The sequence below is a fragment of the Sturnira hondurensis genome, unplaced genomic scaffold (genome assembly GCF_014824575.4).
Source record: "Sturnira hondurensis isolate 20B ecotype Veracruz unplaced genomic scaffold, ASM1482457v3 Scaffold0006437, whole genome shotgun sequence".
NCBI lineage: Eukaryota > Metazoa > Chordata > Mammalia > Chiroptera > Phyllostomidae > Sturnira > Sturnira hondurensis.
Genome location: NW_028079068.1, coordinates 1469993 through 1485770, shown reverse-complemented (window position 1 = coordinate 1485770; position 15778 = coordinate 1469993). Strand labels below are relative to the sequence as shown.

The following is a 15778-nucleotide window of genomic DNA, read 5'->3' as shown; positions in this document are numbered from 1 at the left end:
AAACGGTGTGGCATTCTAGTAAGAAGAGTATAATGTGTCTGCCCACAGCCACCTAAAAATAGTTGACATATAAAGGATTTTATCTCCTGAGTAACTTTCCTGAGGACACTCAGCCACATTTCACAAGTAGAACCTTCACTTACAGAAATATCTTATTTAAGCAGATCATATCATTCCCCAAAGATGGCAAAGTGGTTTAGAAGTTTTTTACATTCTGATTAATCTGGGGAATGTTGCAATTGCTCCCATGCTAAAGGTCACTTATTATGGAATATTTCTGGTGGTTTTGGGGGAAAAGGCATTCAAAAGAAACAAAGGAGGGGAGAAATTAAAACAGCAACAGTTTCAAATTAAAATCCCATCACACATAAACTTCAAGGCAAGACACCTTTTAGAGGCAGCAGGACTGGAAAACTATGAGGAGAGGGGCAGCTTTGAGAGCCTCGTTCCCAGCGCGTCCGCACAGACACAGAAGAAATGGAGGCGCACTTACGACACTGGCACTGATACGCAAATGTGACTATCGTGTAAAAAATCTGCCAGCTGCCATTTAATAAATGGAATCCAAACTCTACTTTCAAGTCCATTATCTCTCGCTATGACCTTTCTTCTCATTAATGACTTTCCACTGGCCTCGTTCTCCCAGAAGCAGGTCCTGACACACAAATCTGAGTGCAGGTGTTCGTGGGGGAGGTGGCCCCGGAAGCAGTGACTGGGAAGGGAGTGGAAACGTGAGACAGGGAAGGGGCCAGAGAGGGTATGTAAAGGGGCACAGACCCCTCTGGGAACATCAGGAAGACTGTGCACAAAGGGCTTCAGCACGGTCCCACCAAGGAAGAGGAAGCTGGCATTTACCCTGTCTCCCAACAGACAACCGTAGAGCCAGTAACTGCCCAGAATTTCCAGTCTGCCTGAAGTGTAAGCTGCCAAGCTCCTGTAGCCTAGGAAAGCCCTCGGGCCAAGTGCTTTCAACAGCAAGTCTTCCTGAGATAAAAGACAGACACAGAAATAGAGATGGAAACTCAGAAAGCCAGGGGATGTGGACAGAGACTGCTACACGTGTAAAATCCCGGTCTAGACAACCTGGTACCTGTATGCACTTAACCCGTTCGTTCTCTGCACACACGTGCTCAGTGTCTGCTCACTGTGTCCCTCACCCTTCGCTCCAGTACTCCTCATTGGCTTCAGGACAGTGTTGAACAAGCATAAACATTTATTATATAGTGAGGAAAGTTATGATAGGTAAATAGGTATAAGTTAAGTAATAATACTATGTAGTATGAAAAACTAGTATTTAATACTTAACTCCTGAACAAAGGTTAAAGACAAAATTGTCCAACTTGATGCAGAAATCCATAACTGATTTGTGTAGGAGAAGAAGCATTGCTGGACCTCATCAATTCTCCAGGGAAAAAAATAATTTCTAGCAACGTATCATGTATCAGTTCCAGAGACATGCATCAGATCGATGGGCTTTCGAGACAAAATTGGTCTCACCACCAAGGAAGCCACAGCTTGGCTGAACTGTGGTGGGCCGAGCTACTGGGAATGGCCTGTAAGACTGGACAGTTCTGTAGAATAAAATGTGGGGCGGGTGGAAAGAAGGCAGTCTTTTAGACAAAAAGGGATTTAAATATTTTAGCTGTCTTAAGAGAATTCCCACCAAGAAAGCAGCACTCATCTTTAAATGAAGGAAGAAGAAACCACAGTGATGACCAGGGAATTTCCAGAGACTTTTGCTTAAGGGAAAGTGTTACACTAAATTACAAGTCTGTATCTCGGGACGGGGGCGGGGGACACAGGAAGGTGTAGAGGTGGGTAGAGAAGGCAGCAGTACAGAGGGGGTGTCTGAGAATGGTCAAGGCGAACAAAAGAAGCTAGCAGGGAGGAGAGATCAAGCCTAGAAGAGACACCTAGAAGGCAGTGGGGAAGAGGAAAAGGAAACACCAGCAGATCTGGAGAGCAGGCCACATTAGGTCCATAGTTTAGCCGGCGGAGACCTAAGGTTGACAATTACATACCTAACACGAGAGCTCAGGTCCTCAAAGGAGATAAAAATTTAGGGATCAGCCACATACAGATGAAAGCTGAAGTCACAGGGTCAGATAAATGCTGGGAAAAGAGACCTGTTGAGGATCGAACCCTGGGGTACTCCGGTGTGGAAAGACCAGGGAGGTAAGAAGGGACTGGCAATGAGGACTCGGGAGGAGAAGCAGGGAAGCGGGAGGAAAGCCGGCATGGGGACTTCCTAGAAGCCAAAGAGGGTGACGCTCATTGGTAACTTCGACCCGCGCTGTTACAACGGAGAGTCAAGATGAAGCCCAATCCCAGTGCATTCAGACAGAACAGGACCTCAGTTAGAAAAAGAGGCCGGGGGAGGACCCCTAAACAACTGGAGATAGCAGTTATGGGCACTTTTTAAAATAAAGTTTGCTATGAAGGGTGCAGAGAAATAGGGCTGCACCTGAAGGGGGACTGTCAGGTCAAGAGAGTTTGTGTGTGTGTTTTTTAATAAAGGTTATATACTATTTGCATACTAATAAGGTTAAAAATGGTATGGAGGGGAGTAACTGGGGAAGCATGTCTTTGAACAGATGAAAGGGGATGAGATCTAATACATATAAAGTAATTTCCAATGACTTAGCAGTTTCCTTTTCTTTCTGAAGTTACATTTCCAGAAATTTCTTAAATCTGAAAATAGACCTCTCCATACTAGTAAGCAAACTTCAGCAACTGTGGCTCACATATAAATGGCTGAATGCAAGATGCGTAGCACTAACACTTCAAGTAAAATGACTAACCCTGGCTGGGTGGCTCAGTTGGTTGGAGCTTCACCCCACACACCTAAGGTTGCAGGTTTGATTCCCAGTCAGCGCACAGGCCTAGGTTGCAGGTTCAATCCCCGGCTGGGGTATGAATGGGAGGCAACCGACCAATGTTTCTCTCTGTCTCTCCCCTGCCGCTTCTTCCCTCTCTAAAGTCAATTTTTAAAAAATGACTAGAATAAAGTTATAAAGGGAAAAACTTCAGTTAGTTCAAGACTATATGCTATTCTGACAAAACAGATGGGCTCCTTTACTCATGTAAAGATCCCTTCTTTCCAGTGGGTGCAATATTAATAAGTAATACTTAATAAACTCCCGAACAAAGATTATAGACAAAATTGTCCAACTTGACGAGGAGACCCACAACTGACTTGTGTGCAAACCTTCTAGCTACTCTGCACTGGTCTAGTTCAAGGCCGACTGCAGTGCAGAGCTTCGCACACCTGGAGCAAGAGCCGCCACGTGAGCTTGCGGCCCACCTGGAAGACGGCACGTCTGAGAAACCCATCTTCAAGTCACCCAATCTTGCCATACAAACTGAGGGATGTGCTGAGGTTGTGAGCCGTTCCGCACACCTGCTGGGCAGGCAAGGTCACCACTAAAGTAGCAACGAATCCAGAGGACCCCAGCACTGTCATCACCATGACAATGGCTGGACCTGAAGGCATCAGGTCCCAGATGGATTATCACCGGCAGCAGGACCTGCTTCCGAGAACTGAAGGCTGGGGCAGCTCATCCTGCCAATGGGACAAACTCCACGGGGCCTCTTGCCTTGTACAGCCACCCACCTCCCTGGGTTAAGGTCTTTAGTCCTTGACACCTTCCTCCGTCAAAGAAACCTATGTGCTTCCCCGAGTCTGTTATTACCCTCTCATCGCCCACTGTCACCCTCTGACAACCTCACACACGCACATTTTGTATGAGAAAAACTCTTTAACTCAGTATGTATATCTTCTCTCAAATAGCAAAACATGTAATAAGCACCACAAACACATGACCTAACAGACACCTCTGTTTAGGACAAAACTAAATTTGAGAAAACCAAAATCCTTTTAAAGTTGTTTCAAAAAATACTACAAGTGTTACATTGATGTGGCAGAAGCTGCAGTAATGGGCGAGGAAGGCCCGAAACATGACCGTGGACGTGAAATAAAAAATCACTGACATGGTGCCAAGGCACAGGGGGCAGGGGCAGAAAGGAGAGAAAAGTCACCCATCTCCGAACACCACTGAATTTCAGAGTCCTAAGAAGCTTGTACCGGCCTCCCCTGTCCTGTCCGAGAAAGGAAAGCACCTCTCAGAGACTGGAGCTGGCGAGTGAACCAGGTGGACGGTGGGGGCCAGGCGGGGGCTGACAACAAGCCCCCTGTGAGGGCAGGGGGCGGGCAGAGAGTCTCCCTCTGTGTTTCCCCGGGGAACACTCCTGGGCACACTCCCGAAGGGAAGGGCAGCCCCGGCAAAGTGAGGCTGACGGAAAGAGCTGTGTGAGAGGCGCTGGAGCTTCCGGAGGATGCTCAGTTCCAACGAGGGGTTAAGAAAGGAGAGAACTGAGAAAGCGCCTTCGGATCAAGGGGTCGGTCTCTCCTGCCAGGGGCTGGAAGCCCACAAAGGCAGAGGCAGGAACAGGAGGTTGGGGACCGAGTCCAGCGCTGACCACTTGGCCTTCCGGTGGTTGGAAAAGCCGGTTTGAGGAAAGAAGTTCCTGAATCACAGAAGGGCCGCTGCTCCCCCCGTCACCATGGGATCAAGGGAAATGTTGACCATCTGACATCCAGAACAGTCTAGCAAAACACGAAAAGTGACTCAAAGAACCAGGCACACAGAAAATTAGCCTTAAGAGAAAGTACTGGAATAAGAAGAATGTAGAGAGGAAGATGAGTCAGACCCGTTTCAAGTTATATTAAGTACAAGGTCTAAAAATCCTCTCATCTGTGTATGGTGTAAACGTACCCCAAGATTCCTTCATAAAACAGTCAAGTGAAAAGGACCGGCCACACGTCCATGCGCAGTGTGTGACAGGTGAGGCACCCTGGGCGTTCTTTAGCAAAGCTTATAAATAAAGAAAGAGTTTTATAATTAAATTATCATCATGTTCAACCACTAATGAATAAATGAATGGCTGTGGCATTGCTCCATGGCCGCAAGCATGACCGAAGGACCGACCAGACATTGTCTGCTTCCCGATGAAAGACTACACCACCCACTTAAGATATTCTTGGAGGAAAAAACCTGAATCTGACCAAGCTTCTCTGGATTCAAATACCAATTTACAAGAAAAAGGAGAACACGTTAAAAGATGCTTCAGGGCCCCCCTGGCAGGTGTGGCTCAGTTGGTTGGAGCGCTGTCCCATTCACCAAAAAGTTGTGGGTTCCATTCCCAGTCAGGGCACATACCCCAAGTCTCAGGTTCAACCCCTGGTAGGAGAGCATACGGGAGGCAACCAATGTCTGTCTGTCTGTCTGTCTGTCTCTCTCAAATCAACAAACATATCTTCAGGTGAGGATTAAAGAAAGAAAAGAGACATCCAATTATTGGATATAGTGACTAAGCATTACAAAAGTTAGAGAGTCTGTCCTCCCTAACTTATTTTATCAATTTAATGTGATACAAACAAAATATCATCAGGCTCTTTAATAAAACTAGGCAACATGCTACGAACATTCACATGAAAAAATAAACCTGCAAGAATAGCCCAAAAAACAACTTTTAAAACAAATAAACACAAGACTGGAACTAGTTTTACTAGACTTAAAAACATCCTATAAAAGCCTCAGTAATTAAAACGGAGTGGTGCGGTACAGGGACAAACAGATCACTGGGATAGAACAGAAGGGGAAGGAACGGACCCAGGTGCATACAGCAGTTCGGCATGTGATAAAGGGGGCGTGTCAAATTGGCAGGCAAAGGGCCAGGGCAGGGGATGTAAAACAGAAAACTGTACTTGAATAAGAATTAAATAAAAAACAAACAAATTAGCAGGCAAATGGGGACTTTTTGATAAATAGTGCTGGGGCAATTGGGTAGCCAGTAAGGAAAAAAATAAAATCATTCTCTTATTACATACTATGTACAAGAATAAATTCCAAATAGAGACCTAAAAGTTAAATAAATAAATAAATAAATAAACAAACAAAATGAAACAAGTACTAAAAAAAACAGAGGCAAAATACTCTTTAACAACTTGTGGTAGAGTAGGGTTTACTAATAAAAGAGCCAATAAATAATTGATAAATATGACTACTACATAAATATATTTTTACAAATTTGCATGGCAAAAAAAATCACCATGGACCAAAAAATGAAATGACGACAAACTAGGAGATAATATTTATATATGCCACAAATGGCTAATATCCCTAATACAGAAAGAGCTCTTAAAAGTTAGGGAACAAAGGACCAAAAACCTGATAGAATCAGAAAAAGATATAAATAGATGATTCTCAGAAAGAAGAAAAATAAGAATGGAAATGACCACCAAACATACACAAGTTTGCTCTAGCTTGTTAGTAACTAGAGAAAGGCACATGGGAACATGGACACCATTTCTCACTGTGAGACTGGCCATGATGAAAACATGAGAGCACACCCTGAGGTCGAGAACGTGGTGGAAGAGGCGCCCTCCTACGCCTCCGGTGGAATGCAAACAGGCCCACCACTCGGAAATGTGGGAATCCTAACAAGACGACATCTACACTCATCTCTGGGCCAAGTCACCCCACCTCTAGTCATCTAAACTGAAGATGCGCTCCAGCAATATGAAAGTATATATGCACAAGATGATTCATTATAACATTGTTTGTAATTGCAAAGTATTCCAAACACCTGAAATGTCTGTGCCCAAGAGAATAAATGAATAAAACAGGGGACAGACACATGAAGGCGCACTATACAGCTGTTAAAAAGACTAAGGAAAATCTCTATGAACTGACATAAAGTGACTTCCAGTATACACTATTAAGCGAGAAAAAGCCACATGAAGAGTATTTATCATAAGCTACCCTTCGTGTAAAGAAAATAGATATGAGGAAAAAAACACATGCACCTGCTCATTTATGGGAAAACACACCAAAAAACACCACATGGGAAGGATGAACCGGAAACTGAAGAGACTGATTACTCAGAGGAGGTGGGTGGGAATGGAGTGCAAGGCGCAGGAGGGATGAGGAGGGCACGCCGTTTCTGAGCGCACCTTTTCACACAGCTCTGACTTCTTAGAATGACAGCAATGTGTTACATACTCAAAATGCAAACCACCAAGCGCAACCAACCACAATGTGGGAAGACTCCAAAATACAACACGAACAGTAACAAGTCAACCTCCTGCATTACAAATAAGTGATACAACACATTAAAGTGGGGGAGAAAAGAACTATCCTAACTTTGGAAGATAATGTTTGGACTAGTATTATCAGACTAAAGACGAAAGGAATTATAAACAAATACTATACTCTGGTTAGCAAATTTGTTTTAAATTACCAAGAGTTGGCAATTCTAGAACCACTTTATGTCCTCACGGAGAACAAATAAATCCATTGTATATAGTGAGGGCTGGGTTTCTCACGACTGTACAAAGGTTACAAGGAAGGAAGGAAAGAAAGAAGGCTAAAATGGGCACCGAAGTATCGGATGGAATCACAGTTATCATTACGAAAACTTACGGGTTTTAGTGTATATGGACAAATGAAACAGAAACAAACACAGATGTGTGTGCACGTGTGTGATTAGTGTATTTCCTAGCTCTGCCCACTGAGAAGGCCCCAAGGCAATGAGCCTGCCCAGCACCAGAGCCTGGTTTCTAAAAACCATTCTCCAATCAAAGGAACTGGGGCTCACACAAGCATACAAAACTCATACAAGGTACCATTAGTTCAACTATAATAAATGGGAGAAGAAGAATATTAATATTGGTGGAAAAGTAACAAAATGTAACTTGCAAAAAGAATCAGAAACTTGGCAGCAGCCACAAGATCAGCACAGGCCAACTGTTCGAAAGCTGTGCAAAAATTCTGGAGGGGATCACTTTGTAAGTTATATAAATGTCTAACCACTGCGCTGTATGCCTGGAACTAATATTGAATGTCAACTGCAATTAAAAACTAAAAAAGGCTGCCCTGGCTGGGTGGCTCAGTTGCTTGGAGCATTGTCCTGCACACAAATAGGTTGCGGGTTTGATCCCAGGTCAGAGCACGTATAGGAGGCAACTGATCCATGGTTTTCTCTCTTACGCTGATGTTTCTCTCAAACTCAATCTCTCCCCCCACCCCCCGCACCTCCCCTCTCCCTCCTTCTTCTCTAAAAATCAATACAAAAGCTGTGCAAATTATTGTGGAGTTTCAATTGCTGAAACCTAACAAAGCTCACTTTATAATCAAATCCCTCCACACCTAGTCTATTCTTACTCGTGAGCCCCTTACTAAGGGTCATCAAACATAAAGGCATTCTACCCCTTAGATGCTCAGTAAACTCAATGTCATGTCCAAGAACACAGACTATGAGAGCATACCAGGCTGAAATCTGCCCCTAACTGAGAGCTAATAAAAAAAGACTGATGAGAGAGCTGTCGGCATGTCTAGGCAGACTGGGTAAGAATCCCACATCACAACACATTTTGTTCCAACAGTGAAATCGGTTATACATGTATGAAACTCTTGTAAGTGAAATCTACGAGGCCAATGCTTAGTATATATACTCTCCTATGACTGTCAAATCAAAAGAAGATATCAATGGAAAAATATATTAAAATATATAGAAAAATTCAATAAATGGTCTTTTTGTTCTCTTGTGGGGAGATGTGTGTTCACCTAGTAAGTGTATGTTATAATACTAAAAGACTTCATCATTAAGGAGAAATGTATCTAAAATAAATTTCAAAAATAATTCCCATCCCTAATTTTAACCAATCAAAGTATACTCCGATAAGAAATCCCTAACAACAAGGATGAAAACAGAGTTAAATTTTAAAACTTTTCAAACACATATTTTATAAATACTGTTCCCAAGGCAATTATGATTATTAAAATATTTATGGTAAAGACAATTTTAATAAAGAACAAAACCAAAAATGTTACAGATACCTCTCTGGACTCCCACTGCATCTGTTCCACCTACGCACCAACCCCCTCCACCCCCCACCACAGAGACAGGCTGGGCGGGAGACAGACCGAGTAGCCCCTACTGGCGGAATGCCTCAGATCTGAGAGGTTAGCTCCCCTGAGTTCAAAAGCTGGCGCTATGACCTCTGCTAGCTTTGTGACCCTGGGAAAGGGACCCTCGCTAACCCTCAGATCCCTCATGTTAAACGGGGATTACAATAACACCTACCCGGTAAGGTGACTATGAGAGTCAGGTGAGTTAATACATCTAATGCAATTAGAACAATGATTAGCACTTGGTAGAAAGCATTTAATAAGTGTTTGACTCAGTTCCTGGGACTCCTAGCTGAGTAGGAGTAGCTGAGAAAGTAGCTACTTTCAGTAGCTGAGAAAGTCCTACCCAAGAGCATTTTTCTAGATAAGAATCCTCATAGCTCTTCATTTATTCAAGCTTCAGGAATAAAATTAATCTATGACATTTATAAATTACCCAAGCTGACTCAAACTTTTAAAATCGTCTCTCACCTGGATTAGTACAATAGCTTTCTTACTGATCTACCTGTCAACCTTGGCCTCCTTCAGGTCTATTCTTCATGCAATGGCCAGACTTAACCTTTTAAAGGTTAAATCAAATTATTTACGCCTCAAAGCATACCATTTGCATAAAATCCCAAATATTCTTGTGTTTAATGTCTCCTTCCCAAGGCACTTTATAATCACATCATATGAAAGTGGCCTCATACTAACTCAGCCCGCTCTGTCTCCTTCTCCAACACACACGCACACACCACTGCACATACCACCGTCCTGCGGCTACCATGTAAGTTACATAGACAGCAAGTAAGTTACAAAACAGCAAGGACTTTGTTTTGTTCATGGCTATACTCCTAGCACCAAATACAATTGAATGCCCAGCCATCAATCCCATGAAAGTCAGGATCAAGAAACAGAATAAAATACAAAATACTGTATGTATTGGTACCAAATTGGTAAATTTGTAGTTGTTTAACTTTTAAATAATTAAAGTACACTTCAAGCATTAAAATAGAGTTTTAAAAAATCTTCAGTGCACACACACAGCTCAGTGAAATTTTTACATCTGTATATCGTCACGTAACCACCCCCCAAGATCAAGGCACAGAACAACATTTCCTGAACCTCAGAAGCTCCCTTGGGCCTCCTCGAAGTCGATTACTCTCCAGAGGTAAGCACTAGCCTGACTCCTCTCACCCAATTATGCCTATACACTTGAACTTCACATAAGTAGAATCAAACAGTACACACTTTACTGTCTGGCTTCTTTTATTCAACTTTATATCTGTGAGATTCACCCATATGGTTGCATGCATGCCTCCGTTAGTACATTCTTTTTTAAAAATCACTGATGAGAATTCTATTTTATAAATACACCACAGTTTATCCAATCTTCTGTTAATGACAATTACATTCATTATTACAATTTGCAGATAATATAAACCATGCTGCCATAAATAATCTTGGGTATATCTTCCTGGTGGAAGTATTCATCTGCAGATTGGCAAAGTTTTTGCTTGGCTGGGTTTTGGGGCAACAGGGTTAATAATAATAAACACCTTACACTGGTGAGGACGCAGGGAACTAGAAGTGGGCACTGCTGGTGAGAGTATAAAGTGGAACAACCTTTCTGGGGGAATATCTGGCTGTAGGGGCACAAGAAGACTAAAAATGTCCGAGCCCTGTGACTAATCATTCTACTTCAAGGAAACTTCGTATTGAGTACTTACACATGCCAGATCTTCTTCTAAGTGTTTTATATATAATAACTCATTTGATTTATTCTAAGGAAATAATTAGGGACACTTGCAATGGTCTGTTTAACATGCCAACCATCCATCAGTAAGAAACACAAAAAAGAGTAGTAAACAAGGTAAAAAACTAACAAGAGGAGAATGGCTTTAAAATGTTTTTACTCCTGAGAAATTAAACATTCTGCAGCCACTGAAAATGTTGTCAAATAACTTTAAAGATATAGAAAAAAGTATACATGTATATTAATGAAAAAAGTGAGGTAACAGTGGAATGCATAAAAGGAAATCCAGTTTGTGCTTCATCTCTGGAAGATATAGGTACTTTCTCGTGTGCCTGATACTTTTCTATATTTCCCATTTTCTCTATAGTGTATTACTTTTTTTAATATTTATTTATCTTTAGAGAGAGGGGAAGGGAAGGAGAAAGAGAGGGAGAGGAACATTAATGTGTGGTTGCCCCTTGTGCGCCCCCGACTGGGGACCTGACCATCAACCCAGGCACGTGCCAGAATGGGAACTGAATAGGCAGCCCTCTGGTTCACAGGCCCGCACCCAATCCACTGGGCTACACAACTGGGGCTAGTGTATGACTTTTGTCAATCGAAAAGTACATGCCTAAAAAGTCTAACAAACCAAGGTGTTGGCAGTAAAATAGAAAAAGACATTAAAATACAATTTAACTAGGGTAATGATGCAGTTTTGCATATTAGTGTACTATGGAAAGACATCTACCTTGACATTAGGGGGTGGGGCATCATCAGGAAAGCTCTTCGTTGTCTTACTTCCAAGGACTCAGAGAGGAAGAACGTCATCTCTAGGTTGGAAGGAACTTTCCCAGGAAAACCCTGTAAATTCCTCAGCTCACAGCCCTAGGCCTAGGGTATCAATTACACATTGTACACGGCAAGTGTTCTTTTCCCCCCTCACGTATAAAAAAAGGATTGGGAGGGGGTTCTGGAATATTAAGGAGACAAAGTCCAACAGCCTCAAACCTGGAGGGGTCTGGCTCTATCCACGCCGCTGAAAAGCATCAAGGAAGGGCCCTCCTTCCCCATCAGAATAAATTAAGGCAAAAACTTTTCAGGTTTTCAGATGTCAGGAACCCCAGGCAGAATACACCCAAATTTATATCAAACTTCACTGATTGCTTGAGTTTAAAGAACTCTACTTGAATAATAAAATTATCAAGAAATTATCCAGGTAAAGGCAATCCTCTGTGCCCACCCACCTCTTCTTTCTTCCTCCTGGGCAAATGGACCACCCCTGGAAACCAAGGGAAAGCTGAGGATAGGAATGAAAGCTACATCTTAGTACTTTACAGGCCAATTCTCACATAAGTGATATTTGTTTAATAACTAACACATAAGAAGCATTTTGTGGTGTTCAAAAAAACCACACTCATTTCATGGTACAACAAACATTAAAGTAAATATTGATCACAGGAAAAACACACAGACCCCAAATTACCAATACTTCATTAAGAATTAGCCCTGGCTGGTGTGGCTCAGTCGCTGTGAACCAAACAGTCATGGGTTTGATTCCCAGTCAGGGCACATGCCTGGATTACGGGCCAGGTCCCCAGTAGGGGGCGCCAGAGAGGCAATCATCTACTAATGTTTCTTCCCTCTCTTTCTACACCCCCCTCTGCTCTCTAAAAATAATAAATAAAGCTTTTAAAAAATAAAACAAGAAGTTAAACTTGCCACTAAGACATTGCTTCAGCATAGCAAAGCAGTATCACTAAATTTTCTAATTTCTGACACCTGAAACTGCATTGAATTCTCAAGGACTGCTAGAAACACACACAACACCCTGGGTTCAAAAAGTCTATTTCAGAGTCACTTCCACAGATTATGAAGTGGCACAAATTTATGTGACAAAGCAGAGCACGTTTGCTTTGACCTCACTCTCCCTCTTTTGCATATGCCCTCTTCATTTTCCCTTCAAATTCTCCTGTTTTCAAGTTTACACCTAAATGCACTGCAAATTTCTCTATGAACTACCTGGAGCTCTTCGTGGTTATAGTGTTAAGTAGCCCAGATAACAGAAACAAAATTCTACCTGACACTTATTAACCTATCAAATCTCCACATTGCCCAACTGAACTAATTTCTTATGTAGCTAAAATAGTTCTTTGAAATATAAGCATTTACATAATCACCAAGGATTCTGGCTTTATTTTACATGAAATCTAAACTTTTCGATAATCTTTGCTCTGGTTGCCTAGGGTATGTTACAGGAACAGAAGGATGTAGAAATGGAATTGGCAAGATCTGGTGTGTTCACATTTCAATTTTACATACAATCGAAATGTAGATAAACATCAGTTTGGAGCAATGAAAAAAACTGGGATAATTTATTTTTTTCGTCATCCAAGAATATGTTTTTACTGATTTTTTTAGAGAGAGAGAACAGAAGGGGGACTGAGAGGTAGGGAGGAGAGGGGGAGAGAGGGATAGGGGGATAGGAAGCTAGGGAGAGGGGGAGAGGGAGGAGAGAGGGAGAAGGAGAAGGAGAGAGAGAGAAACATCGATTGGTTGTCTCCAGTACCCATCCCAACCAGGATGAACCAGCACCCTCGGTATGTGCCCTAAAGGGAATCCATCTTCAACCCTTTGGTGCACGGGACGACGCTCCAATCAACTGAGCAACCCGGCCAGGGCTGGATAATTTATTTTTAATTACATGTGTCAAGGTTGTAGCAATATTCCCCAACCACAGATCAGCCTGTTAAAGATTATCTGATATAAAAATAAAGACGCTTTTTTTACAGGCACAACATGTTGAATTTTTCCTCTGTTGTTGCTGGCAGAACTGTGCAAACTGAAAACCGATGAAAACTAACGGTACTTGGAATTTAAGTAAAACTAACTGCACCTAGCATTAAACACCGAAAGAACGCTGTAATTTAAATGGTTTTCTCTCCCAGGGCCAGTAGAGGGAGACTAAGACATCTGGCCTGGTCGTGTAGTGTTTCTGTAAAATTGGGGAGGGGGGGAAGCAGAGGCTGTATTTAAATGTCCTGCTGTCAATCAAAGGACACTTCCTACAATCACGGTCACCATATCTGATGTTACCCGTGAGCGTACTCTTGCCAAGATTCAACACCAAACGGTGCTCGGGAAACCTGCTTCATCTAAAGGTGACCGCAGGCTTTCCCACAACACCCAAATAAGGACTTTGGGAGCCCAACCCCAACTAGTTTCTTTGTTTAAATGCCTGCGAATCCCTCCCACGCCGGAGTCAAGAGGCTGTGGCGCCGCCCTTTATTAGCCTCACACTTTGATTACAAAACACACGAGTCGGCGGCCTGGCGGCGGAGGCGGCCCGAGCTCTCACAAACGTCAAACCCGAAACGCAGGCGGCGGCTGGGGCTCAGGGCGACGCTCTCCGCCCCCGCCACCCGAGCCAAAGTACCCACCGGCCGGTGAAAGTTCGCCCGCACCGGGCCCCGGGCGCCAGCCCTACGCCGTCTGGGTGTCGCCAGCCCCTTGGGCGACGGGAAATTTCACTCTTTGTAAAGTTTGAGCTGCGGCGCGAGGTCGACGCGGAGGGTTTGGGACCAGAGGCTGTCCCTTCGGGCCCCGCTGCCCACTCCATCCGCTCTGCCCGCGCCAGGACGCGGTGTGCTGGCGCTCTGGGTGGGGGTCAACCCCCGAGCCGACCCGCCGCCCAGCCCGGGACCCGGGGCCCCAAACTTCCGACTGGCATCTTTTAAGTCCCCGACAGTGCCTCATCTGTTGCTCTGTTTACTCCGTGGAGCCCCGCCGGGCTGGCGCTGCCGACGCCCCCGTCCCTGCGCCCCCGGCCGAGGAAGTTTGATAAAGACCCAGAGAAGGGGGCGCGACGGGAATCTGCCGGGGGAAGGAACAAGGGTGATTTCTGAAGACCCTGGGCTGAGCGACCCGGTCGCTGCCGGGAAGGAAAGCGCGGCGGCCGGCGGGGCACGGCGGCCGGGCGGGCAGCGACTCCCGGGCGGGCGGGGCGGCAGCGGGGCTGCGGGCGCCGCGAGGGGCGGCGGGCCCGGCCGGCGCTCCGCCCGCCACCTGCGCCGGAGCCTGCCCCGGCCGCGTCTCCTCGCCCCGGTCTCCGCCTGCCAACTTCTCGGCCGGCCCCCTTTGTTCCCGTTTGTTGTGGCGACTCTTCGCCCGGCCGAGCGATCCCACCAGCCCCCCTTAGCCCGCCCGGCGCCCGGCGAGCCCGGGGCCCCGCGCGTCCCGCTGCCCGGGCCGGGGGCTCGGTGCCCGGGCTGCTGGGCGCTCGGCGCGGCGCGGCGGCCGGGCGGAAGAGGATGCGGGCGGCCGCCCGGGCGACGGCGGTTGGCCGGGGGCCGGCGGCGACGGCGGCGGGGCTGGAGGGGGTTTATTTACCTGCCGTGGAACCAGTCCTTGCAGATATCGCACTCGATCATGAAGCGGTTCACGTCGTACGGCTGCCGGCACACACAGTACACCGGCGGGGGCGGCGGGGGCGCCGAGGCCCGGCCCGGAGCCGCCACCGACACGGCTGCCGCGGCGGCTCCCGCTGCTGCTCCCGCGGCCACCGCCGCCACCGCTCCGGCCATCTTTAAAAAACACACACACGCTCGCTCGCTGCTCCGCTCGCCGACTGGAGCGAGCGCAGCCGCCAGCCAGCGCCGCCTCCTGCAGCAGCCGGAGCAGCAGCCGAGGAGGCAGCGGCGGCGCTTAAGTGCGCGCGCGCGCGGCCGCGGGCCGGAGCGGCGGGGGTGAGCGGCGCGCGCCCGACGCGCGAGGCCCTGGCCCGGCTCCTTCCGGCGCTCCGCGCCGGGGCCGTGCGTCTCGCGCACGTCGCCCAGCCGCCTGCGCGCGCGCCCCGCTCCCCTCGCGTCGGCCGGGCGGAGGGACCGGCTGAAGGGCACGCGGGAGGGGGAGGCGGAGGGAACCAAAGGCTCCCTGAGGACACGCAGGGTGGCGCGGGGCGCGCGGACCCGGGAGGGCGGTGGGTGCGGGCGAAGAGCCGGCCTCGGCGCTTTCCGAAGGAAAGCGAGCCGGGGAAGTTCCTGCGCAGAGAACAGCTGCACACGCTGCGTCTGTGCTCGGAGGAGGGGAACCG

The 15778-nt window shown here is 46.3% G+C and overlaps 1 protein-coding gene across 1 annotated transcript in view; it reads right to left on the bottom strand.

Moving 5' to 3' along the window:
- KDM7A (lysine demethylase 7A) overlaps positions 1-15346 on the bottom strand; it is a 72712-nt gene extending 57366 nt beyond the window's left edge. Inside the window, exon 1 of the mRNA XM_037049075.1 lies at positions 15076-15346. Coding sequence (XP_036904970.1) covers positions 15076-15269 — 194 coding nt within the window. The 5' untranslated portion in view covers positions 15270-15346. The remainder of the gene's footprint in view (positions 1-15075) is intronic.
- Between the last annotated feature and the right edge of the window lie 432 nt (positions 15347-15778).